The 23,099-nt window shown below is 43.7% G+C and overlaps 1 protein-coding gene across 3 annotated transcripts in view; it reads right to left on the bottom strand.

The window, feature by feature from the left end:
* The window catches only part of ERI3 (ERI1 exoribonuclease family member 3), a 158,331-nt gene that overhangs the window by 114,424 nt on the left and 20,808 nt on the right, over positions 1 to 23,099 (bottom strand). For all 3 annotated transcript variants that reach the window (XM_064147722.1, XM_064147724.1, XM_064147723.1), the window contains exons 2-3: positions 16,196 to 16,470; positions 505 to 621 (exon numbers count right to left, since the gene is read on the bottom strand). In XM_064147722.1, the coding sequence (XP_064003792.1) occupies positions 505 to 621; positions 16,196 to 16,447 (369 nt within the window). In that variant the 5' untranslated portion in view covers positions 16,448 to 16,470. The remainder of the gene's footprint in view (positions 1 to 504; positions 622 to 16,195; positions 16,471 to 23,099) is intronic.

The raw sequence follows: 23,099 nt of genomic DNA, 5'->3' as shown, positions 1-23,099 counted from the left end.
ACATCAAAATGTCTTAGAAACACAGACATAAGTTATCCTTCTGCTCTGAAGGACTCATCAAATCCCATTAGGCAGGCCCACAGGAGAGTCATTTAAAGCCTCTGAACCAGGCAGACATAGAACACTTTCTTGCCTTGCAAGCATTTTCTTCAACCTTCCCCACCAAAAAGCAGCATGGCAAAACCAGAGTACGCTCTCACCAAGGCTACAGCACTCCAAGTATGAACTAACAGGAGTGCTTTTATTTTGTCCTCATGGTTAAAACATTCATTAGTTAGACAGCCACCTCAGTTAGCAGCTCATAGATAGAGTTATTTATGAACCTAAACTGAGGTCTTTACATGCTACTGCAGTGCCAAAAAATCACTCCCCTTGCCCTTAACTCGAGACTGGAATGACATGCTTCCTTGCAGCCACACCATGAAGAGGTACCCAAACCCCCAGTGCAATGGAAACCTGCTTCCCAGGAGACTCGTGAAGCACCAGGGAACCTTTGCACTTTACCTCTGTACAGAAGGGCGTAAGCTGGGGATGCACCACAGGCTGAACATACATGTGAAAGGTGGACTCAATCTCCATCGTCCTGCCATTCAGCTTCAGGATAGGGAATTCGATGATTTCCTGAATAGGGCAAAAAGAAAAGCAGCTGTTCATTTAAGACAAACAAAAAATGAAGCAGGAAATGATCTTGCCTAGCAAGCCAGCTGTAAAAAGAGGGGACTGACAGTCTAAACCAAACCCAAGTGCAACACAAAGCTCTGCAATACAAGTGGGAAAATGGTGCCAGAGCGCAGAGCACATCCAACACCATGAACCCAGAAGAGGATGGTTGGTGCTGACACCCATTGTGGCCAGGATGAGCAGCAAGGAGATCTCTTGTGCTCAGCACTGGAACTGCATGCATCATTGCCTAAGATGAACCTAAGGAAGACAGTTTAGCATCACTTGCAGATGCTACCCAGCAACATGGACATGTATTTGCACTTGTTTAGCAAGGACATCTGTGCCCTCTCCAAGACCAGTTTCACCCTCACCACCATGCCACCCTTTTGGAGGACACCAACAGATAGACAATATGAGCTACTTTGTGAAGCCTCTCCCTCCCAGGAGAGGCTGAGGAGCACTACTCTCCTTCAACAGCGAGGAGAGAAGCTGGAGGCCACTCCCAAATCCATCCCTAAGGGATACGGCACAGTCGCAAGCCTTGCTTCATTTTCATCTTTGTAGCCAATTTATGCTGATAGAGAAATAAAAACATTCCTTCATCAGAAGAATGTTCAATTATTCGTATAATCAGCAATCAAAAATTTACATGGGCCTGTTAATAAAAAGTTTAAGCAAATGCAGTGGTGATGGATTTCTCAATTATTAAAAAATATACATGAAATTAAAAAAGACAACCGCCAAATAAAAGCCATAAAATCCTTTGTGTTCACCCCCCACCCCTCCTTCTCCACTCCCTTTCCTCCCTCCAGTTTAATGTAAGAGGAGAAGTGACAATTTGTTTGGTGTCTTTAAAGAATAATTTGTCTGTGTTATTTAATAGAGATGCATGGCACCAAGGTTCTGGAGTGCAAATGAGCCCGCTGAGTGATATCCATGCAACAAGCCTCTCAAATCACTTCTGGAGAGAAAGAGAGAGAGGGAGAGAGAAGAAAAAAAAAATATTGCTTTTTAATATTCAAAAACAGTTTGCAAAATTTAATCAAAGCAGAGCAAAAGCTAACATTTTTACCACTTTGACATTTTTATTAGCGCTTTCATAAATTTTTAAAACATGAATGGAATTAGTTTAACAACAACAACAACAAAAAAAAAACCAACAAACCAAACTGCCTGAAAACATCTGGAAGAGACAAATAAGAAAGAAAAAAAATAATCTGACTCCTGTGTGTAAAATTAGCATGTGGAAAACGCAGTCGTTGCAGAGGAGCTAACACAGGTTTTAGACCCTGGCTGCAACCTTCATGACCCACAGGTGGAAATTATCTTGCAGTCATGCGTATAAGCTGATGACATCAGCACCTCAGCAGGCAGAAGGGAGGCCAGAAGCTGGGTGGATAAATGGAAACAACAAATAATTTAAACAGCCAGGAGAAACACCCAATTTCCGCAGTGGGCAGAGCCCGTGGGCACTGCAGAGCAGCTCCCTGGAGCATTGGGCACACAGCCCAGACTGGGGCACGTGGAGAGCATGTGCTGCTGAGATGGAAACTCAGAAAAAATGTGTTAACAGTGAACTGCTCAGGTGTAGACTTTGAGCAGGCAAGCTACAGAGGACACAAGGTTTTCCCCATGGTCAGCTGTGCCACACTCTGTACATGCTTCATAGGCTAAGGCAAAGTGGAGGGTTGGGCACATCCCTCCCCACAGCCATACCACCCCACCAGTTGCCACCAACTTTCCCCAGAAAAGAGATGAAATTCGAGCCGCGGGCTAGAAGGGGAGGATGGCACAGAGACAAAACACCTCATGGCCTAGACTGCTGTTGCACAGCCAAACTCTGCAGCCTCCCTGGATGACTTGTGGAAGCATTAAAAAGTCTGAGTAAGAGACAGTGGACAGTGCTGAGAGTCACCACAGATGGGCTCTGAAGTCAGCAGATTTCTGTTCAGAAGGAAAATAGCCTGCAAAGTTTGAAGTCAATGGATAGGACATCACAACAGAGTTAACCTCAAGGTAACACCACCATCCCTCAAAGCAGGCTGGGGTGGCTCACTGCCCGTTAGGTCTGCATCCCACCCAAAGGGTGACCATGAAATTAACCAAGCCCACGACAGGGAAAGACAAGCATTCTCCCTCCCAGAGAGGGATACACACTGGTTGCATTTCACAGCGGGGCTACGCTGCAATACCAAGATCACTCCTAAGGGACCAGAAACATCCTCAGGGGCCATCAAGTGGCTGGATGCAGAGCAAGACTGAAATACAGCCCTGCTGCTGATCTGATACACAAAGGCGTAGCTCACCTTCCAGAACCAAAGGCAAAAGGCACTTGCAGGAGGATCAGATTAAGATAGACAGAGGAAATAAAAAGGAATACATTAAAAGAAAAAAAAAAAAAAAAAAGAAGAAAAAAAGAAGGTGGAAATTTTAACAATATTCAGAATTATTCCAGGTCTGTCAGAAGCACATAACCAAAAGTGGGGGTGGAACCCCAAGAGTAACTTGAGCGTCTTGGGAGCAAGCACAGCCACTCTTTTCGGCTTATTTGGTCACTTTTCGAATCAAGTTTTAAGGGACCTTTCCCAAAAGGCTATTTATCTGCACGCTTCCTATAGCAGAGATTTTTCCAGTCTCTGGCAGTGTTTGCTCCACTGGTATCTAAGGCAACAGATACCAGCCCCATGAAATCAGCCCCACTCCTCACTAACGACGTTAGCCAGTCCTGCAATGAAATTTAACCTGTGACACTGCTGTACTTTTCATTTAAACTTTCATTTGGAGAGAAGCAGTGTTTGGAGACCCTGCAGTTTGTCCTGCTAATAAAGACAAGTGTTGGGACCTTTAAAGGTGCCATTCATCTTTTGCCGTTATTAAATTCAATTTTCTTAAGCCCACGATACATCATGAAATTAAGAGTTGACATTCCTGCAGAAACAAAAATATCTATCAAACATAAACAGAAGGAGGAGGGGGTGGGAAGAGGCCTCTATTACCAAGAATTTATGGCTTAAAGTTGCTCTGTTTCCACTTTTTTTTTTTCTTTTTTTTTACAAGCATATGGTTTGTTTTAGATATCCAAAATGTTATTACAGATCTAGAATTTCATTAGTAATTATTATGAAATGGTGAGCACTTAGGCACACACACACAACCCCCCAACAGACCCTGATGCAGGAAGGCAGCCGGGCACTCTCACATTTCACTGCAGCCCAGCGAGCTCAACCAGCTCAGCTCCATCTCCACCTTCAAGGACCTTCACTGCTTCTTCCCAGATGGGTGGGAAAGGTGGAGCAAAGCAGCACAAGGAGAGGAGCACAAAGGAGAGATTCGCTGCCACTTCCTCTCGTTTAGCAGAGCCTGATCATCTCTAAGTATTATCTTGAGATCCTCACCCATTTTCACTTCCAACACTTGAGTACACATTCCAACTTCAGCAGTGATTTGTAACAGCAGCGTTTGGGGCTCCTAAGTATTTCCCTTCCCCACCCGCCCCGCCCCAGCTTTTCCTTATAGCACAACCAGAAGTTATGGATGTGCTGAAATAACGCTGAGGGTGTCTAGAGGCTGCAAATAGCCGCAAGCTACCAGAAGAACAAATGTACCCATTTGAATTTTGCGAGCACTGCAATTAGGTATTTTATTTAGCGCTGCAAAGTAACTTGAAAGGAAATCCAGGGTTTAAACCACCAGCAATAAATAAGCTGGTTTTTTATTTTCCTTTCATTGTCATGAAAAGTTGAGCATGTTTTCTGTTGAGAAATTCTGCACGCGGCTCCCAATTACAGGCATTTGCATTTATATTGTTGGAACACAGAGCTTCTAAAATCAATATTAACACGCTTAAAGAAAAAGACATCACCACCCTGGCCCTCCCCTCAGCTGCGCCCCCAAACACTGCAACAATAGGAACCTAAGAGCCGGAGGCTCCGGCAGAGCCATTACCAGGTCCGCTCTTCACAACTATCTTGCGTTTCTGATTTTGTGGTACTTCAAACAAATCTCTGTGACAGCTTGTTTGGATTTTTTGCCATTTAAAATAAATAAAATTCCCCAAAAAACCAGAGGTCCCAGGTGGAAGCCTCCCACATGACCTAGCTGTCCCAGGCCAGTGGGCTGAGCAGTGGTGGAAGGGTGTAGGGTAACTAAGGAATTCCTTTTAAGACGGATTTGAATAACTCATAGGGGTGTGCGAGAGCCCTGCTATGAACCCAGCCTGTCCTGACCTAGTTGTTACAGGAGTTTCACTTAGAACACTTGGAGCAAGCGTGCACAAATCCAGCTGTCTTGATCTTCTTGCTGATAAACGAAAACAAGCATACAACTCAACCTTACTTGCTAAATACTTTCCTGCAGTGGTCAGATCTCTGGAGCTCAGAGAAGAAAGCATGTGAAGTTGCACTAATTCCCACAGAGGAATCTAGTGGAAGGTTGGAACTAGATGATCTTTAAGATCCCTTCCAACCTAAATCCTTCTATGAATTTACATCCTTTTGGATCTGGGGAGTACTAACATCCTTAGACAAAAAGCATACGGTATACAGCAAGAACTTCCTGACTCTCAAAACCTTTCAATCCAGAATCCCACAAACCAGATGGACAGGGCATACCTTGGGGCACCAAGTTACATATTTGATGAAGACCATGTGACTTAATTCCAAAACTACCAGAGAATAATTTATCCATCCCTTACTCCCACCCCCACGCGAAGAACTTTAATAAACACAAGAATAAAAGATGCCCATAAAAACCAGAGCTGACTGTTCAAAATGCAACAAAACCAAGCGGAGGCTGTTGAGAGAAAGGCTTTGGGTTTGGTTTATTTCTGATAAGGAACAGCATTAAAACTGCCTACCAAAAGACCTCTCTGCACTTTCAAACAAGGTAAAGGCAGAAGAGGCAAGGAAGTCTCTGTGGAGGGACAGAACCTCAGCACCAGCTCATTTTGTTCAGGGATGTTTATCCCCCACTTCTTTAAAGAAAAAAAAAAAAAAACCCAGTCATTTTATGCACAAGGAGCTTATTTCTTAAACAAACACTTGTGTTTTTGATTTACACCACGGGCTGCTCCTAAATAATTTATGGCGGGTTAAATTTATTGCACAGCCCTGGCCGGCTGCAAATTCGAATTGCCAAATAATTAGATTTTAGGGCAATGCTTATAAATTATCCGCCGATTTGTCCGGACTTGTTTGTCAGTTGCTTTGTGCTTCGGGTCATCTTTGGCATTTCGCTGTTTGTGTTTTAATTGCTGATTTACACTTTGACAGATGAGAGTTGATGCCTCCAAGATCGGGGAGGGGGCGGGGGGTTGAAGAGCAGGAAGAAATCAGAGCTTTTAAAGCCTTGTGATTTTCCCTTTTTTTCCAAGGCAATTAAAATCGAAAAGGGACATAGTAAGGACAAGACTAGCCTAACAGATCTGCCTCCCCAGTTTCCATCCCCTGCCTTAATTATTATTTTAACTAAAGCAGTTTCCAAGTGAGCAGCCTTGCGCTGGCCCTCAGGGGCAGTAACCAAGATGACCTCATAGGTCTTTGCCCCTCTTCTAAATTTTTATTAAGCTAACCAAAACAAGCACCATACAGGCAACACCTCTGCAGTGGGGGACAGCAGGACTTCTGCTGAATCAGGCCTATGCTGACTTTCCAAGGAATACCTACCTGAACACACAGCGAGGAGTCTCTCAGCGCTTCTGTACCACACAAGTTACTCTGCGTGTTGGTTAACTCTGCCAAAGCCCCAGATCCCTCTGGGAAAGCAGCTGACTCCTAAATTTCTTTTTCCATCCCTACCTAGCTTCAATTATACATGTGCACACACCCGAAGATTTCACGCATTTAAGCAACTGTTAGATCCCCAAAAGGCAGGAAATTCACATCAAAGTCAAAACACAAGAGAACTGGCAGGAACATGGAAACATCAGGCAACACTGGGAGAAGACGATGTGAAGACAAATTTTGCTATGCAGTCATTAAATACCCAAGATTTCATCCTTCCCCTGCTCTTAGGAGAGCCCCACTACCTACCACCAACACTCAGCACTGAAGACCCATGTCAAATGTTGGATTTAATCACAGAATGGGTTGGGTTGGAAGAGACTTAAAGATAATCTAGTTCCAAACCCCCTGCCACAGGCAGAGTCACCTTACACTAGAGCAGATGACTCAAGATCTCAGCCAGCCTGGCCTTGGAACATCTCCAGGGAGGGGTCATTCACAACCTCATTGGAAAACCTGTTCCAGTGTCTCACCACCCTCACTGTAAATAACTTCTTCCTAATATTTAGTCTAAATCTAGCCTCCTCAAGGTTAACACCATTCCCTCTTGTCCTATTACTACAATCTCTCATAAAAAGTCCCTTTTTGTCCCTTTCCTCAAAGATAAATTTTGAGTTCCATTTTGGGTTCTGCATCAGCATCAAGCCTGGCTCTCTCCCAGGTGCTTCCTTACAACTGTGAGGGTGAGAGACCATTTCTCTTTCTTTAATAGAAGCTGAAATTCCTATCTAATCACATGCCTCCAGGAGGTTGAGCTTTAAGAGAGACATCTAGTCCATGCACCTGCCTGAGGGCAGCATCACCTCCCCCTAAATAATTTCTGACTTTGTCTAGGCTGTTTTTACAGACTCCAATAAGAGAGACTCACACGCTCCTCAGGCACTCTCTCCTCCTGTTTCATTAGTCTTATCATTGGAAAGTTTTTCCTAATGTCTAATCAAAATTTCCCTTGCATTCCCTTGTTTAAATTCATGACTGCTCTTCCTACCCACAGCAGACACAGGCCAGAAGATTGCCTTTCTCATTTTTGCAACAGAAGACCTCATCATACACACCCCCATCATCAGGGCACTAACCACAACACCAGTGCCATCCAGCCTGCACTCACAGTTGTGTTTTGCTCTGGTTGCACTCATTTTCCCTTTTAACTTTTTTTTTTTCCAAATAGGCATGGATTACAAAGTGAAGCATTTCCTAAGATAAAATCCTTTCTTATAAACCAAGAAAAGGAGGATTCACATGTCTTGCAAATGACATCTTGACCCTGACACTTTCTTAAACTTAGCACTGTGGTCTTTGGGACTTCTTTTATACCTGCCACTATACCCAGAAATGTGAAAGTTGTGTTACAACCCTTGTCCTACCCGCCCTGAGCAAAACTTTTGCTAGGCATTTGTTCCCGGGCTGGTTTCTGCTTTCACCATCAGCATCATCTCACTTGTCAAAATCCACAAAGCTATTTTGATCCTCCCAACATCACCCAGACCTCAAGAATAAGGCAGAACCTCTCTCCTATTTCCTCACTTGGGATGAGAAATATAAACCAACAGACATCAGCACTTCAACTTGTTTCTTCTAGCACTACTGACACATATTTAACCACCCAGAAAATCTCCACTGACATAGTCAACAACAATTTAAGCTTGACAGTTTAGGGGAAGTTTACTACTTGAATCAGATTAAAAGCAGCAGGGACACATTTCCAAATATTACCTTTCCTTTGTAAGATGACAACTACACTATGTCCTTTTGCATGTCTGCTCCTTGCCACTGCAGGCAAGCAGCCTGTGCAGTCCCTGTTGCAGAATTACCAAATCACTTCAAGACCCAACCTCTTCACCTGATATTGAGTAGCACAAGCGATCAATGTTCCCAGCAACACTAAAACATCTGGGATGGGTAGAAAGGGCAGGCTAATGCATGTAAATGAACACACGGGGTTTTACAGACATTACAAGTAGCTCCTGGTGACAGCGCGTTTCTGCCCGGCAGAGAGGAGCTAAGTGACATAACGAAGAGCTACTTTGCCAGCTAACAAGTGCACAAACCAACAAAGACAACAGAGGGATGGCTGCAAACCCTGTCTGGCACAGAGAGCAAGAAAAGCACAAGACCTAGGCACACACTGTGCCATTCTCGCCGAAAGAGCTAATCTGCACTTCCTCCGGGAGGTGTTGTTCAAAACTAAGTCCACCTTAACTCAGCAAAGACCATCCCCTGGGAACCACAGCAGCCTAAAAAGCCACATCCTCAGGCAGCACTGAATACATGCCATACCATGGAGGAATACTGCCCCTTTTTCAAAACATCATGCTGGGAGGGATGTCAAACAGCCCCTGCCTCAGAGGCTGCAAAAGATGCCCAGGCACACGCCAATCATCACTGACTGCACAGGGCCATATGCTCGGCAGGAGAAGCGCAGCACAAATCTCTCCCTTTAGAGAGATTCCCTTCCCTCTAGAAATCTACACGGTGTGAACATTGCCAGCAGCACACATTACCCTCAGCAGAGGCTTGATGGAGAGGTGAACGAACCTTTAAACAGGATCCAGCAGACTTGCACATTCCTGAGATAGCCTGGATCTTTGCTTTTCAGGGTGACTGCAGCTCAACTACTTTCCACTGTAACAACAAGTCTACTTAACTTTGCAACTTGTCACCTACCTAAACGATGTCTAATGTTTGCACAGCTAAGGATACAGTGTTCAAACAGCACAGGTGGGGAACTGCATGCTGGGATGCATAACTGATGTGGGGTCTTGGCACGCTGCGAGGGAAAGGGCAACATGACTGATTGCTTTAAAGTACTCATCTCATCGGCCTGTCAATAACCAGCCGAAAGCTAAGCAGGTTGGGTCAGGTTAGGACTGCAGCAATTGGCCACCTGAGTGCCTTGGTATTTTAGGCTTACTGCTATAATAATGCTGGGTTTATACCTTTAAGTAAGAAATTGCTTTGAATCTTTTTTTCTTCATATGTCAGATGTCTTGCCTGGTGGTCTTGTGGTTGTGCTCTCTGGGAGATTTGGGTTCAGTAACTGTTCATGTTCTCTAGCTCATTGGGTTTTAAATAAATACAGCTAATTCTGTTGCCTGAAGCCATAACCCACCCTGTCAGATTCCTATGGGTCACAGCAAGGTTGTCCTCACTTATTGGGAGAAAGAGGGAGGCCTTCAAGGCAAAATGACTGCCACAGCAAGTGCAGCCTTTGAGGGTTACACCACACTTGGTGTCTCAGACCCTGCAGAATCCTCTCTTAAACACTGCTCTTCTCTCTAAATCTTTTTGTTATTCCCCATATTGGTCAAACAGTCCAACAGGATTGCACATGACATAGGCAAATGGAAAATTCTCCTAAAATAGACTGGCATCACTTTAATTTCAGATGCACCTTGTAGAATGTTGAGCTTCAGGTATTCATGTGCTCATTGTGAAAATCTTCACCATTCAGAGGAAGTAGCTACAAGGCCTCAGAAAGCTTTTTCAGAAGTTTTTTTCAAAAACACAGACAGAAAAACCCTTATGAAATAGCTTCTATAAGAACTATTTCCTGCCACTTTGGGAACTTGTATCATTCCAACGTAAGAAGAACGGCACAACAGCAGCCAGGGCTGGCAAAGAGATTATATATATATAAAAATTATATATATACACACACACTTTCTAGTAAAAAGAATAAGAAAAGACTTAATCACTGTGTTACATGCATTTTAAACAGCATTCCTCTAGAAACAACACTGTAAGAAGCTGAATTGAGAAGCAGGTATTTAAAACTACGCCCAAGCCTAAGCTGCATGAAGACAGGTAATTGCAGATTAATATTCCACTGTAATACTCACGCACAAGAGTGCTGAGTTAAAGTTGCCATGGGAAACAAGCCTGAATTTCTTCACTTTTCAGCAATTCACAATCAGCCTTAATAAAGCTTTTGGCAGGTGATTTTTAATACACTGAACTTAACAACCACATAGGAAAAAAAAAACATGCAAGAAGATGCTACATGGGCATCATAAAATCTTAGAATAGCTCAGGTTTGAAGGGACCTTAGAGATCATCTACTCCAGTCTCCCTGCCATGGGCCTCAGGGATACCTCTCAACTAGACTCAGCTGCTCAAGGCCTCATCCAACCTGGCTTTGAACACCTCCAGGGAAGAGGCATCCACAACCTCCCTGGGCAACTTATTCCAAAATCTCACCATCCTCATACTGAAGAACTTCTTCCTAAGATGCATTCTAAACCTGCTCTCCCTCAGTTTAAAACCATTCCCCTTGCCCTACTGCTAGACACCCTGATGAGAAGTCCCTCTCCAGCCTTCCCATAGCATCCGTCAAGTACTGAGTCTTCTCTTCTCTAGAATGAACAATCCCAGCTCCCTCAGCCCCTCTTCGTAGCAGAGGTGTTTTGGCCCTTGGAGCATCTTTGGGACCCTCCTTTGGACTCACTCCAACAGCTCTGTGTCTTTCTTATGATGGAGGCACCAGAACTAGAGGCAGTATTTGAGGTGGGGTCTCACAAGAGCAGACAGATGTCTAAATGGATCAGGCAGACACGGGCATATCCCTTTTACCCACCTCTGGGTTAGGACTATGACAATCTCTTTTACTATGCAAGTCACCTCCTGCATTCCCATCCTGGCCTTCAGCTAGGACTGCCTTGATACAGGCTCCACAGAGCACTGCTTAAAAAGCATGCAGAATATGCTCTGCAGAGGATCAGCAGTCCCTCCATAACCTCAGGGGCACACTCCTCCTAAAAAGTCCTCTGAGCCTAGGCTATGGCTCTCATGGCAGCTTGCTTATCCTGCACAGGAAGCTCAGCAGGGCCTGCACATCTGTTGCAATGGCCTAAATGTGGTAGAAATCAACATTCATTCCCATTGCAAGGCCAGTCTGTAAATCACAGCATCTCAAGAACAGAGACACATCATTCAGTTGTCCCTGTCACAGGAATGAGACCATGGGTGGAGCAGTATAGGCGGTGATGAGGCAGCAATCATTGCAGCTACCCCACTTGCATCTCCCTGCAGAGGGTTAAGGGCAAAACACCTTTAATTCGCTTTCACTCAAGGAAACACAGCCTGAACCCAACACAACCTTGTTGTGCATTTGCACTTAATATTATCTTACAGAAAGCCTGTCTCTCATTTCTTAATATGCTTTTGCAATCAGGAAATGTACTCTGATCATTCAGATTTGTTTGTACACAAAAAACAAATTAGTAATGGACATATGCTTATTCATAGCTTCAGTGTATGTGGGTTTATGTTGAAATGGTGAGTGATGTTCTGTATGTATTAGTTTGTCCAGTTTCACTTGATAGCAGTGATAAATTTCCCCAGAATAACAATCAGAATGCATGCTAAATGAACTTGAAATACATAGGATACACTGACAAAAAATGTAAATATGTTTTATTGAAAATGTGCTGTGTAAGAGAACAAGGAGAGTATTGTCTGTAAACAATTTATTCTTCTGCCTCTGGTCACAACCTCCTCCAGCGGTTAGAAGATCTGAACATTTCATACCTTTGTCTTACAGACTTTGGGAGAGGCAAATTTCTAATTTCCAACTGATTATCAAATTTGAGCGAATCTGAGAGACTGAAGTCAAGCACCTGAAAAAAAAGCAACTTCATCATTATCAAAAGATAATTTAGCAACTCTTAAGCCTAGCTCCAGGTCAGAGATCTGACACTTTTCCTTTTTTTACATTTCCAGGCAGCAGATATACAAAGCTTGAATTTATTTGGTTTTCATTTAAATGGCTTTAATAGATTACTACAGAGATTACCATCTTATGTAGAAGCCTAACTTCAAATTCAACTTTGAATGAATCTGATTTCTACCTTCACACTTTTTGTATTTAAAAATATCATTGCTTTCCATCCCCTCTGCTGAAGCTGGCTATCTACAGATACTTGGTTGGCTGACCAGAATGGCGCACCCACTCACTGCAATAATAAACTAAGGTTACGGACAGCCACGGACCTGAGCCTAAGGAGCTCCTTAAGACAGTGGCTCAAAGTACTGACCACCATAAACACTGGTGCATGCAAGGACGAAGGGACACAAGAGTGAGACTCCCCTTATAAATGCATCTTCTCTTGTGTAGCTGAAGAATCATAAGCTCCCAGCTCTACAGGCTGATAGCGTATAAAAGCAGCAGGTACTTATAAACTCTTAGCAGACAGTAAAGGGGAAAAAAAAGTCAGAATTAGAGCGGAAAAATAAAGCATACTACCACTGCCATGGTCGAGGTCCAACGACCTCCACAGAATGACAGCTCCTGTTTGACCCTACTGGGCTTTGGATTTAATTCCAAATGCACAAGGTAAGCTTTAAAGAGATGCAAGAGGACAGCCATAAACATCCCTTACTGCCAACCCCTACTGACCTTTGGCTGGCTAAAACACTACATGACACTGGCTGTGACTCTATTCTCTCGGTTTCCTCATCTATCCATTTGGGGCAATGCAGTTAAACCCTCCACATTCTTTTCTCTCTGGGATGGTCTCATTATTCATAAAACTATACTGAAAAAATAAAAACAGCAAAAAAGCAAAAAACTAAGCTGCTGCTTTGTGCATATAAACGTGCACTTTGATTTAGTGGCATATCTGTTGAAAGCTACCAAAGTCAGGACTGAAAGGATGCCACCATTTCTGTGTGGGTATCGAGCAAGGAACATGAACGACCCTCCATGCCTGACCTCGAAGTGGCAAAGCAAAGGGCAGCAGCCAGAAGACACTCAGACTGCAGTCGCAGCCACTGAAGCCACAATGCAGACAGCTTCCCAGGAGAATACCACTGTCCTCGACCCTCCTTGATCTCCATTACCAAGGCCAAAGCATGAGACCTTGGAGAGAGGCCAGGCAGCATGAAAGAGAATGGAAATGAAGGAACCTTCAGAGCTCCCAGAAGAGCATGAAGGACTTCCCCAGGGATAAAGCCAGTGAGGCTGCTGGCTTCAGAAATGCCCAGGTATATACAGCAGGAGGGGGAGCAGATGTGGCAGTCACACACCTTCATGTAGATAAAAAGACAGCTCTTTCACTAGTTTCTGATTTTAAGCCAGAATGTTTTGAAGAGCACTTAGTGAGAAATGTGAAGTGTGCTGCACAGTGGCAAATGCACTTTGCAAGACCTTTAGACTAGGCTAGCTAAATTTACAGCTATGCCTACCCACTGAGAGTAACCTGGACCACAGCTTAGCTCTCTATGTGCAGTCTCCTCACCAAACCCCGATGCATTTTAATTTCATTGTATCTTGCAGGTATTAAAAGCAGAAAAAGGATCAGGATCACAGTGTAAATCAGCATCTGACTATTTCTAGATCTCAGGTCTGTCCTCAGGCCGAACCTCCAACACTTGTCTGCTACAGCTAAAGATCTTGCCACTAAAACCTTGCACACATCATCAATGAAATACACAGCACAGAACTCTCACCATGACGTACAGCCCAGCAGTGGAGAAAAGCCATGCTGGGCAGCAAAGAGGTAAGACGTAGATACAGGGGGCAATGACTCATGTCTCATTTTACAAAGTTGCCCAGTTTTGGCAGGCACCTTCAGCCTTTCCAGTTATGCTAATCACCATGTAGCAAGGGCCAATCCTTTGTCACACTGATTTGTTGGTGAGGATATGACACACTAATAGTCCTTTCCACACACAATACCATGCTGACAGGCACTGAACACAGCAGACTGGAAAAACAACACTGAAGAACATCTCCACCTTAAAGTTGCTATCTCACCAACAAAATATATAGCAGATCTGCATTGGCCCAGACCATTACTTTCCCTGGCAAGGACTTGGGGACAAAGCTCCTTAAAACAGTAGTAATCATATTCCACTCATGCTCCTTTTTACTGCTAGCTGTAAACTAGCTCCACGTGCATCATGGTTTTGCATCAAAATGTGCACAGACCAAACCCATATCCAAAGGGACAAGGTAGATCCAATTTACAGCTTTGACAGGTCTGTGCACCCGAGGCAGAGTGTGCAAGAAATAGTCCCACATCTCACTTGGAGAATGGTTAAGATCCTGCTAGCAGAAGTAGATGCAAAGCCACAGTGGCCTCCCACAAAGACCCAGAGAAAAAGCTGGGATTTTTGAGTTTGTTTCTCAAGAAAAACATGGGGCAGGCAGCACTCGCCAAGGCACTACTGGGCAACAGAGAAGTCAAATTTGATTCCAACTCGCAGCTCCCTTCGAAAGAACAAGCCCAAAGGAAACCACAGCTGCACTGGAAAATGAACACTGAAAACCACTTTGCCTTTAGTATATTTGAAACAAAGCAAACGGAAGTTGTGCTGACCCAGTGCAAATATTACTGCCAATAGCTATAAGAGGTCAATTGCTTTGGCAGAGGAGGGTGAGAAGCCCAAGTTCAATTTAGAGACTCAGAAATTCTCTCTGTTACCAACCCAGTATTATTTTACTTTCCCTCTTTTTAGCACAATTTCCTAATTTAAATTACAAACTCAGGCTCATACTGCTGGCAACTGCAAATACATTTATTAATATGCTCTACACTACTATGGAAAAATTGTCTGCAGAAAAACCTCTGTACTTCATCTGAAACCCTGCATCTCAAGTGGTAGGCCAAAATCTCCCTGAAACTGAACACTTCCTGTCTCATTACACTCCAGAGTTAACATGCAGAGAAAATAACTTCAGCAAGATCAGAACTCCAAACTATTGTTCTTCTCTACTTAGAAACACCATTGTGTTGCACACATCCAAATCATTCAAACTTGTCCTGGTTTTGGCTAGGACAGAGCTAATTTTTCTTCTTAGTAGCTAGCATAATGCTGGTTTGGATTCAGTATGGGGTTTGGTATGACAAGAATGTCAATAATATACTGATGTTTTCAGTTGTTGCTAAGAAATTGAGGACTTCAGCTTCCCATGTCCTGCTAATGTGTAGGTGCACAAGAAGCTGGAAGTGAGTACAGTCAAAGCAATGAATCCAAACTGGCCAATGGAATATTCCATACCATACAGTGTACTGTTCAGTATACAGATGAGGGCTGACTGGGAAGCTCAGGCTCTTTTGGGATTGCAGTTACAGGATTTTTTCTCCTCTGGAATTACTACCCAGGAATAAGCTAGGCATTGGTCAGCGAGTAGTAAGCAACAGTACTGTGCATCACTCATTTGTATATTCTATTTCTGCTATTACTCTTATCATATTTTATCTTATTTCAGTTATTAAATTGCTTTTATCTCAACCTACAAGTCTCCTTACCTTTACCCCTCCACTTCTCTCCACCATCCCCCCAACATAGGGGAACACAAGCAAGCAGCTGCTGACCAGTTTAAAATACAACAGAACAACTCTTTTTCTAAAGCTGTTGGCTACCAACTGCCTCTTTCCTTGCAGAATCAAACACAGCTCCCACAGGTACTCTACTAATGGACGTTACCAGCCAAAAAAAATCAGACCCTCCCTAGTTCAGGCAGATGACAAGCATACATGACGTAAAGATGTTTTTGAGAACACATGAACTGTCACTGTCACTTCCTTAATGGAATCAGGCTTCTTCATTTCATTCCCATTGAATGGTCATGGCATTGCTCCTGAGAGAGCAAGCAGCTAGCAGGAGCCCTGGAGGACCAGCAACAGAAAGGAGGTGGGGTAAACCAGAGGAAATAAGTGAGACAGCACTTGCAAGTGTGCCTTTTCCTTCCACCTCTCAGAACAGTAGTAGCAACTTGCAAGGGGACAATTAACAGGATTGACTTTTACCTGAGGATGAATCTGTGGTTTATCACATGTAGCCTCAAAATCCAGCACTAAGAAGTAGTGATATCTCTGTGGAGGGAAGGATGACATTGCTGCCATGGAAGCTCCAAAGCCGTGGGACGCCAGTTTCCTGCTTACAATGGAGTTGTACACTCTAAGAACAGCAGCAGGGAGGAGGGAGCGCACAGTTTGTCTTGCCCTTGGAAGTAAGTTTTGGGGAAACTTTGCTGCTCCAGTATGGAGGAGTGTTATCATTGAACATCCAGAGGCATCTGAAACTGAAGAGAGAGACTTGTGTTACACATGCACACATACATCGCCTCTCTGCTAGTATCTCTTCACTGTCTTCCTCTTGACAGGGATTTCCTCTGTGCTTCCCGGTGGAGGTTTCAGCATCACAAACCTGAAATAACATAGTAACCTGCTCTAAGCACAACAAATGACATTTCGACTGAGCTGAAGGTGTCTAGAATCACAGGCAACTGGAAATTAACTTCCGTAAATGGCTCTAAATTAAGAGCTATGAGACACACAGTAGTCATGGCTCCAGGCACCAGGTGACACTCCTCTGCCAAACCTCATCATAGCAGAACACGATACAAACCACTTAACACACAGCAAATCTGATCTAAACCTCTTTGAAATTTCTGAGTAGGCCTTTCATTTTTTTTCACATACAACTTTTGATACACGGTAGAAATTAAATACAGCAATGCACATATCAACACTACAACTCATCCTAACAGGTTGGCCCTGAGACACCTGTTAGTTGCACCAAAACCTTCCACTTCAATTGCAAACCCATGCATTTGGTACCCAGAAGGTTTCTTGCAAGGTAAGTTCTCATTTGCTCTGTGTATGAGGTTTATCAAAGATGTGGTTCTAATCTTACACTCAATTTCTTACTTGAGAGTATCAGTTCAAGACCGTGTAAACTACAGAGACTGCAGAAACTCTAAAATGCATGCAGCACTGTACAATCTCCCTCCCAAAAAAACACCTCACCCAGTCATCACCTTCTGATGCTTCTATTTAACAAATACTATTTAATAAATTACATTATCCACGTGAAACTACCTGGATTTCTCCCCAGCCCTTTACTTCTAAAACACTGCACAAAAACTTTACAGGACTGTCACTGTCCAAGGTCAGTCAACTTCAGAGCTATTAGTAGATTAATTTCAATGAGAGTGCAAGCCCAACTCATGGAGGTGTTACCTGGCTGGGTACAGTGACTGACAGCAAAACAGGTGAACTGAAACAACCCAGTCCTCTTGAACAAGGACACAAATATCTCCTCTAGCTGTAAACATACAAACACACACACTCTTTCTACTGAAATCTGTCCCCCATGGTAGGTCCCACTGCTCAGGGCTCTGGGCAAAAGCTCCATCACATCACAAGCTACCCACCTGCCTGGTTTCTAAGCCTGGCCTCTCTGCATCTGCATTCACGTTTCACTCTGCTGAGAAGGCCTGGAAGTGTCTGCCTTGAGACATGGAGCCAAAAGAGGCAACGCAAAAGAGAGGACTCACTGCCTGAGAACAAAGTCGCTGTTTGCACAAAAGACAGCATTTGCTCTCTCCCATCCGTTAGTCCGTCAGGTAAATAATGCACGTGCCAAAACACACACTTAATGAGGTAAATAATATGCCTTGAATAAGGGCTAAATCTGTATTTACCTGCGAGACCAGAGAAACTCGGAAGGACCAGATTAGGAGATAATTGCGACTGAGCAGGTTGTGTGCTTCGAGTAAACATGTGTTTGGTAACCTTCCCTTTCCAAGGTTCTGAGTGAAAGGCAAAAATCAAAGGAGCTGAGAGATTCAACACTCAACCAGTGCCCATGCTGCTAATTCCATGGAGTAAATGTCTCCTCACCTTGTGGCTTTCACATCTGGGGGGACTGCTTGCATCATTAAAACCAGTGTGCCAGGCAGCAGGTACCCAGAAAACTCAAATCACAAAAATGCAACAAGGGGTCCAACATTGCACTCATCCTAAAGGGGCTCAGTCCTACCTACTGCTTTTCCATCTACAGCTTTTACTGTCATTAATAAATGCATTACAGCCAAATAGAAATTAGTTATATTCACTCCTAACCTGCCTCAGATAAGAGATATTTAAGATATACATGCTTTAAATCTTCAGGTTACCAGCTATGAATGTAAAGGCCCATCACAGCAAATATAATAGCTTAGAATAAAGCAGCCTGTAAGTCAGTTGTAGTAAAACCTGGTCTTTAGCCTACTGCAGAAAGTAAAATATACAGCTGGAGTGGGGGAGGCAGGCAGGCTCCAACCCTTGTATCAAACACAGGCAATAAAATACACATTATCCACCCCCACACAGCAAGATCAGTACTTCCTTAATGTGTCTTAACTGGCAAGAATAGGGCATCAGACACAAACCTTGCAAAATTTCAGGCTGGCCTGCACCACACACAGTAGCACAACAGTTCTCAAGCTACAGAATCCATACAGCAAAGGCCAACTGGCCATCTTGCCAACAGACAAACACGTCACCACGTGGACATGGCAGCACTACTATGGACCCCAGTAGGTCTGTGTCACACAGGCACCACGGGACAGCAGCACAGAGAAACAACAGCTAACATCTAGTGCCTGTTTACACTAACACCTTCTGCAGGTGGTCCTGTCTAAGGATAGGATCAGGTTTCCCATCCTCAGAGCATCTTTCCTTCCTACTCTCCCATGTAGCAGAGGGAGCAATGCTCTGAACAAAGGTGCACTAGTGGGTATCGTCTGCTGATTGCCCTACGCTGACAGCATACAAATAAGAGCAACCCCACTGCAAACTCTGCACCTTCAGCCAAATGAAGTTTTAACTGCATGTTTACCCAGCCACTGCTCTAGGTGCCCTGGGAAGACCTCACATCATCTTCTTTGGCAAGGTCAGAGTGCCTTAGAGCACAAGATAGCTGGTGAGCAAACACGCTTTATTAGAAGCCATGTAAAGCATTTATAACAGCTATGACAACACGAAGCACTAGTAATTATCCTGTGGTTTTTTTTCCAACAGAGCACAAGCCATACAGCTTCAAAAATTAGAAACCTGGCTCTACTCATATAAAACCACATGTCCAGCGAGTCCATTCCAAACCTAAATAAAACACCACATATATATTCTTTATGCACACAGGGTCAGATTATAATCTCAGACAGTGCAAGCTGTCACATCTGGCATTCAACCCTACTAGCTTAATATTTCATATCACACAGCTCCAGTTCCTTACATAGATATGTATGAAACTTAATGGGACCATGAACTAAGGCTGGGCCTCTCAAATTATTTTGACAGATTGTACACAAACCTAGGAAAATGTGACAGCACTTTACATCTGCAACACCCACTAGCATGGGAAATGGCCACACACAGTGGGGTTCCACTGGAAGACAGAGTTTGCATTTTGTGCTAGATAACAGCATGTGCCATGCCTGACATCACTGGCTACAATCAGCAAATGTCTTCTACAACAGAAAAATAATCGCTGGACATCAGCCGCAGGAAGAGTTCAAGTTCAGGCTGACCATAACTCTTGCTTGTAAGTGGTCCAAGAACACAACTCTAAAGCACAACAGTTTGATCACCAGGAAACAAGGGAAGCCAGGAGAAAGGCAAGTGCCAGCTGTAGCAAACAGCTTGCCAGGAGCCCTACTGAGCACAAAGTGGAGAATCTGCACCAGAGGCTGTTGCACTCCAGGCTTTCAATGGGAAAATCACTCAGGGACAACCATAAGCAGCAAGGAACAAGTTGGGGAACTCCTGCCATGTGAAGGACACTGATAACAGTGCCAGCAGGGCATTAAAAGTGCTCTTCCTCATCAGTGGACAGCCCTGACGTCATGTAGAGATGTCCACCATGCAAGTTGCAGGAGATTCAAATTAATCAATGGCAAAATTGGCCTATGAACTTGAGCTCACAATGGTACTATTTAGTTTTTGCAATCACATCTAATTAATATAACTTGGCAGGAAGAGAGGGCCTAACTAACAGCTTGCTTTTAATCCCAAAATATTTCCCTTCACTGTCCAGTTTTACAAGCTGATGTAGGGGGGTGGCAGGAGGACAAACATCTAAGTTCAAGTCAGAAAGGTAACCCAAGAAATTCTCTATCATACAACAGCCTTCATTTACATGTTAAATTACTTTGTTACAGCAATATGGCCCTTCAGCATATTAAAAAATAAACTGACAAACAAAAAACCCCACTAACCGAAAGGACAAACTAAAAATTAATATTCATACAGTGTTAGAATCAGTAAGGTTGGAGATGCCCTCTAAGATCAAGTCCAACCACCAACTCAACACTAGCATGGCCACTAAACCACATCCTGAAGTGCCACAGCTACACATTTTAAAATACCTGTGGAGATGGTGACTCTACTTCCCTGGGCAACCCCTTGCACTGACTGACCACTTTCAGTAAAGACACTTCTCCTAATATCCAATCTAAAGCTCCTCTGGCACAACGTTAGACCATTTCCTCTCATCTCATCACTAGCTACTTGAGAGAAGAGACTAACCCTCACCTCACTACAAACTCCTTTCAGGTAGTTGTAAAGAGCAATAGTCTTCCCTCAATCTACTCTTCTCCAGACTAAACCCATCTCCCTCAGAGACTCTTCATGAGAATTGTTCTCCAGACCCTTCACCAACTTCACTGCCTTTCTCCAGACACACTCCAGTACTCAGTGTCTCTCATACTGTGGTGCTCAAAACTGAACACAATACTTAAACTGCAGCCTCACCAGCGCAGAGAACAGGGGCATGATCACTTCCCTGCTCCTACCAACCATAATACTCCTGGCCAGGATTTGGCTGGCCTTCTTGGCCACCTGAGCATACTCCTGGCTCGTGTTCAGCTGGCTGTCAACCAGCAACCCCAGGTCCTTTTCTGCCAGGCAACTTTACAGCTACTCTTTCCCCAGCCTCGGGTTGCCTGGGCTTCTTGAGACTCAAGCACAGGACCCAGAACTTGGACTTATTATAACTTATAGAACTGACCTCAGCCCATCAATTCAGCCCTTCCTATCCTTGAAGAGGTCAACACTCCCACCCAATTTGGTGTCATCTGCAAGCTTACTGAGGGTGCGCTTGATCCCCTCATCCACATCAGTGACAAAAACATTAAACAAGACTGGCCTCAAAACTGAACCCCAGGGAACACAGCTGCCAATTGGATTTAGCTCCATCCACTACCACCCTCTGGCCTCAGCCATCCAGTTCTTAATCCAGCAAAGAGTACACCTAAGACACGAGCTGCCACCTTCTCTAGCAGAATGCTGTGGGAGACAGTGTCAAAGGCTTTACTAAAGTCCAGATTGGCAACACCCATGGCCCTTCTCTCACCTGCTAGGCAGGTCACCTGGTCATACGAGATCAGGTTGGTCAAGCAGGACCTGCCTTTAATGCAAGCAAGCTTTGAGATTAATTTGCTTCAATCTATCCCTGTACAAAGCCTGGGTAGGGGCAACTGTGACTTTGAGCCTCCAACAGACAACTGAACTTAATGCTTAAGCAATGAACAAAATTCAAAAAATATAAGTCAAGTTTCTCTTATTTTATTATAGTGTCTTATTTTATTAAATTATAAGGAATAAAAAGAATAATAAAGATGCTTTTTATAAAGCAAATTTGCATATGTGTAGCAACACCTGGAACAGAATGTAACAAAAAATGCAGGACTTCCATTTTGGTAGCTGTTCATAAGCATATTCAGAGGTCAAATGTGAGTCTGTATTTCAGTTGTGTGAAGAGATAACTGAAAAACAATAGAGAGAACACTTTTTTTTTAAATCAACCTTAACATAGAACCAAGTATTTCATTAAACAAACTATAATCCAAAAAAAAGACAACACCTGGCTAGCCCGCAAGGCAGGAAATGAGAGACTATGAACTAAACTAGCTTAGCCACTGTCACTGTCCAAACTTGGGGGGAAAAAAATTTAAAAGTAAAATAAACAATAAACCAGAAAGCTTTTAGAAGCATTTTAATAATGTGACAATTTTAGACAGGTGGATTTGCTTCATTAATTTGTTGTGCTCACATACCACCCCTTAAACGTGAATCCAGTACAGCTGCACCCCCTTCACTTCTGGCTGGCTCTCCAGCACTGCCAGACAACCAAGCCCATGTTTGGGAAAACTAATAACATAATTTTCCCAAGGCATTGTCATAGGATGCCTATACACTGTCCCATCATTATCCAGCTCCAATACAATTTAGCATCAATCATTTTGGTTTTACAGCACTCTGCAATCACATCCAGCCTCTTCCCACTGCAGATGAAGAGGTCCCTGTTCTCAAGAACTTACAGACTAAAATTAGATGCAATACAACAAGTGAGAGTAACAGCAGAGAAGAATGAGGGTTACAGGAGCAAAGTCAGGCAATCGCTCATCCAGGATATATGTGCATCTTGATAGTTCAATTAAAAAATAATTTACTCTACAGGCACAGGCTTCTCTCTACATGGCCTTTATGGAAGTGGCAACTGAACTTGGAAAGGGTTGACTAAAGGATGGAGGGCACTCTTGGGGTAAGGAAGGTCTCTCTCATTTCTTGAGCTCATTCTTCCTGCTGCATTCTTTGGCTGATATGTCAAAGGCACCACCAGATACGTCAGCCACATCAAAGAACCAGAATCTCTTCCATTGTGACATCACAGACATGATGGCTTGTGAGATCACAATGAGTGAGGTCGAAGGCACTGATTAGTTGGACAAGCACTCGCTGGGGCTATCACACCCTATAAGGCTGGGAAATAAACACATCTCAGTTCACTTGACAACACAGTGAAATCCACATGAAACTCCACACCAGCAGGACACAAACTTGTCCCAACAGACCACCCAAAAGTCATCCCAAAGATGCACTGTAC

The sequence above is a fragment of the Pogoniulus pusillus genome, chromosome 8, assembly GCF_015220805.1.
Source record: "Pogoniulus pusillus isolate bPogPus1 chromosome 8, bPogPus1.pri, whole genome shotgun sequence".
NCBI classification, from domain to species: domain Eukaryota; kingdom Metazoa; phylum Chordata; class Aves; order Piciformes; family Lybiidae; genus Pogoniulus; species Pogoniulus pusillus.
Note: the sequence above shows the minus strand (reverse complement) of the source record. Positions and strands in the feature narration are given on the sequence as shown.